Genomic DNA, 10,658 nt, shown 5'->3' with positions numbered 1-10,658 from the left:
ACTCAACTAGTTAGGACAGCTCATGAGGTGTCCTAAATATCTGTAGACTAGGTAGGACCCTTATTACTAAAGAGGCTTCATGCATAGCTTTTATTTTTACCCATAAGAGTAGGAGTAAATTGTAGCTTCTCAGAACTTACGACCAATGTTCTACTCTGAGACACTTTGTGGATACGGGCCCTGGTCTTGATTAATTTTGTCTTAAGTGTGGGACCATGCTTTTCATTTATTAAACCATTAAAGAGTATCAAATAATAAAATAAACTAACATGTTTGCATAGTACTCATAGCAATCCCTCATTTCCCAATCAGAAGATGCTCCGTAGCAGGGTGCTCATATCAGATTTCTTGATCCAACATCCTCTCACTCTGTATCTCTTACAGTCAGTAGACATGGAGGATGGGAAGCCTGATCTGCTGCTAGTCAAAGAGGAGACAATAGAAGACGGACCAGAGAGCATTGACCTGCTGAGTGGACTAAAGATGGGGGAGCAAGGTAAGGGAGACATACATATAGCCTTCAATGGGAATAGTAATGCGCCTGGCTATTATTTTTTCAGAAAATGAAATCAATACAACTTATGTTTACATACAAAAACACACAATGTATGAACTTGACCAGGTAATTTACAAAAAAAAACTTCATATGTAGAGTTTTCTCTGCCATGATTTTTTAAGTCTATTTTGTAACTGTAAGTCGCTCTGGATAAGAGCGTCTGCTAAATGACTTAAATGTAAATGTAAATGTAACCTCTTCCTTCAGGTGGTTGGCTGGAGGTTAAAAGAGGAGACTGGGCGGTCATCTTGGATTCCCAGACCGGAGCAGCCAAGGGTCCAGGGGATGACATCACTGAGCAGGCCAGGGCCAGAGGCGACATAGTGGAGGTCAGTGGATGGGACAGCTTCCTTAATGCCGGGCTGGGGAACAACACTGTTAACCACAACCCGAAACACACAGTGGAACACAAAACAACAACCAAACTTAGTTTCCATGACAACAGACTGGGTGAGACCAGGGCGAGGCGTAGATTTGTTCTGCAGGGACAGGGAGCTGTCGGTGTGAGTCGGGAGAGAACAGACACAGACTCGGCTAGCGATGATCCGTCCTGCTCCTATAGTTGTGATTCAGAGAGACTGATGGCGCCTCAGGTTAACCCCCTAACAGGTGCTGCCTTCAGCCTGCCTTCTATAGGATCTATCAACTGGAACATGGACCCTGCGACAACACAGACACTCCCTGGCCTTCATCCTCCTCACACTCTCCTAAGGTTAAACCAGACCTCAGACAATGCCAGTAGTAGTAATTCTATCACTAGATCCAGTGGCAAAGAGAAGCGCTTCCCGTGTTCGTTCTGTGGAAAAGTCTTCAGTTTCCCCCAACAGGTGGAGATCCACCAGAGGATGCACACGGGGGAGAAACCGTTCGGCTGCAACTTGTGCCGGGCCAGTTTCTCCCACTCATCCAGCCTGAAGAGGCACCAGAGGGTCCACACGGGGGAGAAACCGTTTGGCTGCCACCTGTGCCGGGTCAGTTTCTCCCACACGTCCAGCCTGAAGAGGCACCTGAAGGTCCACACAGGAGAGAGGCCGTTCACCTGTACGCACTGTGAGAAGAGGTTCTCAGAGAGGAGCTACCTCAGGTTACACCAGCAGAAAATGCACACGGCCCATGTATAGAGTATAGTGACATGTAATGTAGTACTAGTTAGTTTATAGTTAATTATGTTTGTTTTGGATGTAGTAGGGAACTGGATGAGGTGAACTGAGGAAATAATGAGTATGGTGAAGCAGAGTAGATGATATTGTGATGGTGTCTGTAAAAATGCTTTACTGATGAAAAGTGACAACCTTGTCCTGTTGTTTGATGCTGGTGTTTATAATGAGGAAATGATAGTGCCTTAATTCATGTTTACTTGACATGAAATAGTGAAGCTGTATGCACAACTTTGGCCCTCCTGTAGCTCAGTTGGTAGAGCATGGCGCTTGCAATGCAAGGGTTGTGGGTTCGATTCCCATGGGGGGCCAGTATGAAAAATTTATGCACTCACTAATTGTAAGTCGCTCTGGATAATAGCGTCTGCTAAATGACTAAAATGTCAATTGGATCACTAAAAAATACAACTTTATAGTCCCCTGTAGCTCAGTTGGTAGAGCATGGCGCTTGCAACGCCAGGGTTGTGGGTGCGTTTCCCACGGGGGGCCAGTATGAAAATGTATGCACTCACTAACTGTAAGTCGCTCTGGATAAGAGCGTCTGCTAAATGACTAAAATGTAAATGTAATGTAATGACATTAAGTAGTGAAGCTGTGTGTAATGTTGAACCTTTTCCAAAGTATTCTCGAATTAATTTGATTTTAAAAAACTGATTTCAGATATTTTTGGTACAAAATTGGTAGCCTAAATTAAACAAATTAAGAGTCTACATTATAGTGAAGTTTTATTTGATTTTGAATAGCCTAGTAATAGGCTGACATTACCTTCAGCTACAGAATATTTCACCACCTTGCGTTTCCAGCTCCTCCCCTCTCTCCTTAATGCCTTTCTCCAGGGCGCAGATAGAAGGGCTGTCAACAGTTTAATGAAATACAGTATGTTTCGTTGTGAAAACATGTTACTATCGATGTTCCCGAACAGATTTCACTTGGTTTCCCAAATGAAGCACTGGGTAGCTGCAGGAACAGGGTTGGAGAGCCCATGGCATACAGAGTTTGGGCGGAATATCTATAACGTTGCGCGGCGACATAACCGAAGTAGTTTACCCGACATGGGACGAACCTGCAGGAAAGTGGCCTCCATTCGCTACTCGAGTGCGGATGATGTGTCTTTTTCCTCTTGCCCATTTGATAATGGCCCATTCTAAATCATTAGTGAAGATAAGATTAAATTGAGAATAGTCTGATGGGTGAAATAATGATCACTTGATGAGAGCTGGAGAGAAAAGGCATAAGCTTTTTTTGCAACTTTCTCAAATCATCAATAGCCTATAGTCGCATCATGCAGCCCATATATCTTTTGATTTCGAAGGCATTCTAAGGTTTGTATCATTCACAACTAAAGTTGCCAAATAACTGAAAATCTAGCATATAGGACCTGTTATGCTCAACATAGCCACTTCATATGCACACTCCTCTTGAATGGGAAAAACATCCTTTCTATTTTATTCAGCTAAGTTCAATTATAATCTTCTTACTATAAAATCATAATATAAAATAATGGCATGGGACTTATAAGCATATATTGTCAGCTAAATGAACAATCCTACAGCCTATGGAATGGTGCATAGCCATATAACAAATGACAGTGTACAGTAGGACTACTCACATTCTATTCTTCTGAAATACATTTTCTTTAAATCATGTTTCTTTAGACCTGCCTAAAATAAATCATGGCTTTATTGTGATGGTGTATATTCAATTGATTTATTATATATGTTCCAAAGTGCATCAGCAGCTTGTATGGTCTCACTAATTGTAAGTCGCTCTGGATAAGAAAGTCTGCTAAATGACTAAAATGTAAAATGTAATGCAGGCCTGGAGATGCTTAACATGTTTATGTTAATTAAGGTCAATTACCTTGAGACTGGCAGACTTTTGCATGACAATAACTAGCTGACAAAATGTCATGACTTCCACAGTCCTACTTGTCACATGTATCGTTTTGTGCAATAAAAGTACTGTACTTCAAGTTATGTGAGTGTATTACCATTTTGTTGAAATTAAATACAAAATTGACTATGTGCTGACTGGCTTGGTTATTTTTATATCATTGCAGGGACTGGGTTTCCCTTATTTCAGTCAAACCAAAACATTATACTTAATTGTTGAATCAACACATATGGATTTTTTTGATAATAAACTCCAATGGCTCCATATTGTTAGGTAATTGAATCACAGTGTTAGAGATGGGCTGGACTGTGGTTAACATTTTATAATATCATAATGTCATGTTTCTGTGTGTACAGCAAAGAGTTTCTTATATAAACTATGCTTTTCTGTTCAATATGTGTTTACAGTCTGCAGTCCATGAGGACCTGCTGATATCTGGGGTTGCTGGCGCGAAAGACTGGACCTCTGAGGCGGCTGGTCACAAACCCTGGCCCTGGATCAGAACCCTGGATCAGGAGCCATCACTCTACCTTCCCGAGTCGGAACCAGGACCAACCAACAAGGGACAGAGACTCCACCACTACACAGAACACAACCAGTGGACTGGTGGACTGAACAACCTCAGTCCTGGTGGTCATCAGAGAGACAGAGGCTCCAGTCAGGGATCCAGTCTGCAGCCCAGACCCTTCTCTTCACAGTCTCCGTGCAGGGCTGGAGCAGGGCCTGGGGCTGATCGAGATAGACCCTTCTCCTCCTATGATACAAACACCACAGTATCCATGATGAACAAAGCAAGTCACCCTGGGCTTCGGCCTTCACAGAGAGTGGTGGGAGAGCCCCCTGATGGTAGTCTAATAGGAAGTCTGTCTTCTCCTTCAGGGTCTCGTCTAATGCCTGGTGACTGGGTTCATAGAAGGCCTGGACCTGGGTCTAGCCGTCCTCAGTTACCTCATGGTTACCCCACCAATACAGACCGGGTCAGGATGGGCGTTCACCACGAGAGGCACCTAGCCTATAACACAGCACACAATCCCAACAACACCCAAACAATGGCTAGAGGTCAAGGAGGGAGCTCAAAGACTAACCACCTAATGGCGGTGGCTCCTGCTTCTACCACCTCTGGTGTCATTGGGTCACAACGTAAGAGGCCAAACATTAGGACAGACGCTGACAAGCCATATGCCTGCCCCACATGTGGGAAGCGCTTTGCTGAGGCAAGGTATGTGAAGCAGCACCAGACCATTCACACCAAGGAGAGGCCTTTCAAGTGCAAACTATGTTACAAGAGCTTCTCCTTCCTGAGTTACCTCATCAGACATAGGAGTGCCCACAATGGGGAGAAATCGTAGCAATTCTTTAGCTGAAATACACTGCTCAAAAAAAGAAAGGGAACACTTAAACAACACAATGTAACTCCAAGTCAATTACACTTCTGTGAAATCAAACTGTCCACTTAGGAAGCAACACTGATTGACAATAAATGTCACATGCTGTTGTGCAAATGGAATAGACAACAGGTGGAAATTATAGGCAATTAGCAAGACACCCCCAATAAAGGACTGGTTTTGCAGGTGGTGACCACAGACCACTTCTCAGTTCCTATGCTTCCTGGCTGATGTTTTGGTCACTTTTGAATGCTGGCGGTGCTTTCACTCTAGTGGTAGCATGAGACGGAGTCTACAACCCACACAAGTGGCTCAGGTAGTGCAGCTCATCCAGGATGGCACATCAATGCGAGCTGTGGCAAGAAGGTTTGCTGTGTCTGTCAGCGTAGTGTCCAGAGCATGGAGGCGCTACCAGGAGACAGGCCAGTAGTACATCAGGAGACGTGGAGGAGGCCGTAGGAGGGCAACAACCCAGCAGCAGGACTGCTACCTCCGCTTTTGTGCAAGGAGGAGCAGGAGGAGCACTGCCAGAGCCCTGCAAAATGACCTCCAGCAGGCCACAAATGTGCATGTGTCTGCTCAAACGGTCAGAAACAGACTCCATGAGGGTGGTATGAGGGCCCGACGTCCACAGGTGGGTGTTGTGCTTACAGCCCAACACTGTGCAGGACGTTTGGCATTTGCCAGAGAACACCAAGATTGGCAAATTCGCCACTGGCGCCCTGTGCTCTTCACAGATGAAAGCAGGTTCACACTGAGCACATGTGACAGACGTGACAGAGTCTGGAGACGCCGTGGAGAACATTCTGCTGCCTGCAACATCCTCCAGCATGACCGGTTTGGCGGTGGGTCAGTCATGGTGTGGGGTGGCATTTCTTTGGGGCCCTCCATGTGCTCGCCAGAGGTAGCCTGACTGCCATTAGGTACCGAGATGAGATCCTCAGACCCCTTGTGAGACCATATGCTGGTGCGGTTGGCCCTGGGTTCCTCCTAATGCAAGACAATGCTAGACCTCATGTGGCTGGAGTGTGTCAGCAGTTCCTGCAAGAGGAAGGCATTGATGCTATGGACTAGCCCGCCCGTTCCCCAGACCTGAATCCAATTGAGCACATCTGGGACATCATGTCTCGCTCAATCCACCAACGCCACATTGCACCACAGACTGTCCAGGAGTTGGCGGATGCTTTAGTCCAGGTCTGGGAGGAGATCCCTCAGGAGACCATCCGCCACCTCATCAGGAGCATGCCCAGGCGTTGTAGGGAGGTCATACAGGCACGTGGAGGCCACACACACTACTGAGCCTCATTTTGACTTGTTTTAAGGACATAACATCAAAGTTGGATCAACCTGTAGTGTGGTTTTCCACTTTAATTTTGAGGGTGACTCCAAATCCAGACCTCCATGGGTTGATACATTTGATTTCCATTGATAATTTGTGTGATTTTGTTGTCAGCACATTCAACTATGTAAAGAAAAAAGTATTTAATAAGATTATTTAATTCATTCAGATCTAGGATGTGTTACTTTAGTGTTCCCTTTATTTTTTTGAGCAGTGTATTATAGTTATCATGTGAAGTGTCCTGGGTTAAGAGTTTTTATTTTTTATTACCAAGTCCCTCAGTTGAACATCTGGGTACGCTAACATTCTCACATGATACAGACTTGTTGTTTGGTGTGCTGGTATAGCCGAAACACTGTCATTGAAGTCTAACACACACACACACATATAGGCCTTCCTAATTGACCTGGCCCAGGTATCCTGGATGGATATAGATCTCATTCCGTCAGTAGAGGATGCCTGGTTGTTCCTTAAAAGTAATTTCCTCTCAATCTTAAATAAACATGCCCCATTCAAAAAATACCGATATAGCCCCTGGTTCTCCTCAGACTTGACCAGCACAAAAACATCCTGTGGCGTACAGCATTAGCATCAAATAGCCCCCGCGATATGCAACTTTTCAGGGAAGTTAGGAACCAATATACACAAGCAGTCAGGAAAGCAAAGGCTAACTTTTTCAAACAGAAATTTGCATCCTGTAGCACTAACTCCAAAAAGTTTTGGGACACTAAAGTCCATGGAGAATAAGAGCACTTCCTCCCAGCTGCCCACTGCACTGAGGCTAGGAAACACTATCACCACCGATAAATCTACAATAATCGAGAATTTCAACAAGCATTTTGCTACAGCTGGCCATGCTTTCCATCTGGCTACCACTAACCCGGCCACCAACTCTGCACCCTCTGCTGCAACTTGCCCATGCCCCCCCCGCTTCTCCTTCACACAAATTCAGACAGCTGATGTTTTGAAAGCGCTGCAAAATCTGGACCCCTACAAATCAGCTGGGCTAGACAATCTGGACCCTTTCTTTCTAAAACTAGCCGCCGAAATTGTCGCTACCCCTATTACTAGTCTGTTCAACCTCTCTTTCATAACGTCTGAGATCCCCAGAGATTGGAAAGCTGCCGCGGTCATCCCCCCTCTTCAAAGGGGGTGACACTCTAGATCCAAATTGCTACAGACCTATATCCATCCTGCCCTGCCTTTCGAAAGTATTCGAAAGCCAAGTTAACAAACAGATAATCGACCATTTCGAATACCACCGTACCTTCTCCGCTATGCAATCCGGTTTCGAGCTGGTCACGGGTGCACTTCAGCCACGCTCAAGGTCCTAAATGATATTATAACCGCGATTGATAATAGACAGTACTGTGCAGCCGTCTTCATCGACCTGGCCAAGGCTTTCGACTCTGTCAACCACCGCATTCTTATTGGCAGACTAAATAGCCTTGGTTTCTCAAATGACTGCCTCGCCTGGTTCACCAACTACTTCTCAGATAGAGTTCAGTGTGTCAAATCGGAGGGCCTGTTGTCTGGACCTATGGCAGTCTCTATGGGGGTGCCACAGGGTTCAATTCTTGGGCCGACACTTTTCTCCGTGTATATCAATGATGTCGCTCTTGCTGCTGGTGACTCTCAGATCCACCTCTACGCAGACGACACCATTTTGTATACATCTGGCCCTTCATTGGACACTGTGTTAACAAACCTCCAAACGAGCTTCAATGCCATACAACAATCCTTCAGTAGCCTCCAACTGCTCTTAAACACTAGTAAAACTAAATGCATGCTTTTCAATCGAACGCTGCTGGCACCCGCCCACCCGACTAGAATCACCACTCTCGACGGGTCTGACCTAGAGTATGTGGACAACTACAAATACCTAGGTGTCTGGTTAGACTGTAAACTCTCCTTCCAGACTCACATAAAGAATCTCCAATCCAAAGTTAAATCTAGAATCGGCTTCCTATTTCGCAACAAAGCCTCCTTCACTCATGCTGCCAAACATGCCCTCGTAAAACTGACTATCCTACCGATCCTTGACTTCGGCGATGTCATTTACAAAATAGCCTCCAACACTCTACTCAGCAAATTGGATGTAGTCTATCACAGTGCCATCCGTTTTGTCTCCAAAGCCCCATACACTACCCACCACTGTGACCTGTACGCTCTTGTTGGCTGGTCCTCACTACATGTTCGTCGTCAAACCCACTGGCTCCAGGCCATCTATAAATCACTGCTAGGCAAATCCCCGCCTTATCTTAGCTCATTGGTCACCATAGCAGCACCCACCCGTAGTCTGCGCTCCAGCAGGTATATCTCACTGGTCATTCCCAAAGCCAACACCTCCTTTGGCCGCCATTCCTTCCAGTTCTCTGCTGCCAATGACTGGAACGAATTGCAAAAATCTCTGAAGCTGGAGACTCTTATCTCCCTCAATAACTTTAAGCATCAGTTGTCAGAGCACCTTACCGATCACTGCACCTGTACACAGCCCATCTGAAATTAGCCCACCCAACTACCTCATCCCTATATTGTTATTTATTTTGCTCTTTTGCACCCCAGTATCTCTATTTGCACATAATCTCTTGCACATCTAGCATTCCAGTGTTAATACTATTGTAATTATTCTGCACTATAGCCTATTTACTGCCTTACCTCCATAACTTGCTACATTTGCACACACTGTATATATATTTTCTGTTGTATTTCTGACTTTATGTTTTTTTACCCCATATGTAACTCTGTGTTGTTGTTTTTTTTTGTTATTGCACTACTATGCTTTATCTTGGCCAGGTCGCAGTTGTAAATGAGAACCTGTTCTCAACTGGCTTACCTGGTTAAATAAAGGTGAAATAAAAAAAATATATACACAGTGCATTTCGGAAAGTATTCAGACCCCTTGACTTTTTCCACATTTTGTTACGTTACAGCCTTATTATAAAATTGATTAAATAGTTTTTTCCCCTCAATCTACACACAATACCCCATAATGACAAAGCAAACAGATTGAGTTTTTTGCAAATGTAATCAAAATAATAAACTGAAATATCACATTTACATAAGTCTTCAGACTGTTTACTCAGTACTTTGTTGAGGCTCCTTTGGCAGCGATTACAGCCTCGAGTCTGATACTACAAGCTTGGCACACCTGTATTTGGGGAGTTTCTCCCATTCTTCTCTGCAGATCCTCTCCAGCTCTGTCAGGTTGGATGGGGAGCGTCGCTGCACAGCTATTTCCAGGTCTCTCCAGAGATGTTAGATCGGAGTCCGGGCTCTAGCTGGGCCTCTCAAGGACATTCAGAGACTTGTCCCAAAGCCACTCCTGCGTTGTCTTGGCTGTGTGTTTAGGGTCGTTGTCCTGTTGGAAGTTGAGCCTTCGCCCCAATCTAAGGTCCTGAGCACTCTGGAGCAGGTTTTCATCAAGAATCTCTCTGTACTTTGCTCTGTTCATCTTTCCCTCGACCCTGACTGATCTCCCAGTCCCTGCCGCTGAAAAGCATCCCTACAGCATGATGCTGCCACCACCATGCTTCACTGTGGGGATGGTATTGGCCAGGTGATGAGCGGTGCCTGGTTTCCTCCAGACGTGAAGCTTGGCATTCATTCCAAAGAGTTCAATCTTGGTTTCATCAGACCAGAGAATCTTGTTTCTCATGGTCTGAGTCCTTTAGGTGCCGAATCCTTTAGGTGCCTTTTGGCAAACTCCAAGCCAGCTGTCATGTGCCTTTTACTGAGGAGTGGCTTCCGTCTGGCCACTCTACCATAAAGGCCTTATTGGTGGAGTGCTGCAGAGATGGTTGTCCTTCTGGAAGGTTCTCCCATCTCCACAGAGGAACTCTGGAGCTCTGTCAGAGTGACCATCAGGTTCTTGGTCATCTCCCTGTAGGACCTTATATATACAGGTGTGTGCCTTTCCAAATCATGTCCATTCAATTGAATTTACCACAGGTGGACTCCAATCAAGTTGTAGAAACATCTCAAGGATGCTCAATGGAAACAGGATGCACCAGAGCTCAATTTCGAGTCTCATAGCAAAGGGGTTGAATACTTACATAAATAAGGTATCTGTTTTTTATTTTTAATACATTTGCAAAAATGTCTAAAAACCTGTTTTCACTTTGTCATTATGGGGTATTGTGTGTAGATTGATGAGGAAAATAATTAATTTAATCCATTTTAGAATAAGGCTGTAACGTAACAAAATGTGGAAAAAGTGAATGGGTTTGAATAGTTTCCAAATGCACAAATTCCCCCTTTGAATTTGGTTTTCCCTATGTTCTGGTCATAACAAACAATGTCCATCCCAACATTATTTGGCATAATCA

At 44.8% G+C, this 10,658-nt stretch overlaps 1 protein-coding gene across 1 annotated transcript; it reads left to right on the top strand.

The window, feature by feature from the left end:
• The first annotated feature begins 1,190 nt into the window (after window positions 1–1,190).
• LOC121560250 (gastrula zinc finger protein XlCGF49.1-like) lies at window positions 1,191–2,006 on the top strand. The gene has a single exon (XM_041873269.2). It carries the CDS (start codon window positions 1,210–1,212, stop codon window positions 1,675–1,677), a length of 468 nt encoding a protein of 155 aa, XP_041729203.2. The 5' UTR covers window positions 1,191–1,209; the 3' UTR covers window positions 1,678–2,006.
• The last annotated feature ends 8,652 nt before the right edge of the window (window positions 2,007–10,658 follow it).

This window comes from Coregonus clupeaformis, unplaced genomic scaffold (genome assembly GCF_020615455.1).
Source record: "Coregonus clupeaformis isolate EN_2021a unplaced genomic scaffold, ASM2061545v1 scaf0257, whole genome shotgun sequence".
NCBI classification, from domain to species: domain Eukaryota; kingdom Metazoa; phylum Chordata; class Actinopteri; order Salmoniformes; family Salmonidae; genus Coregonus; species Coregonus clupeaformis.
This window is presented reverse-complemented; position numbering and strand designations above follow the sequence as displayed.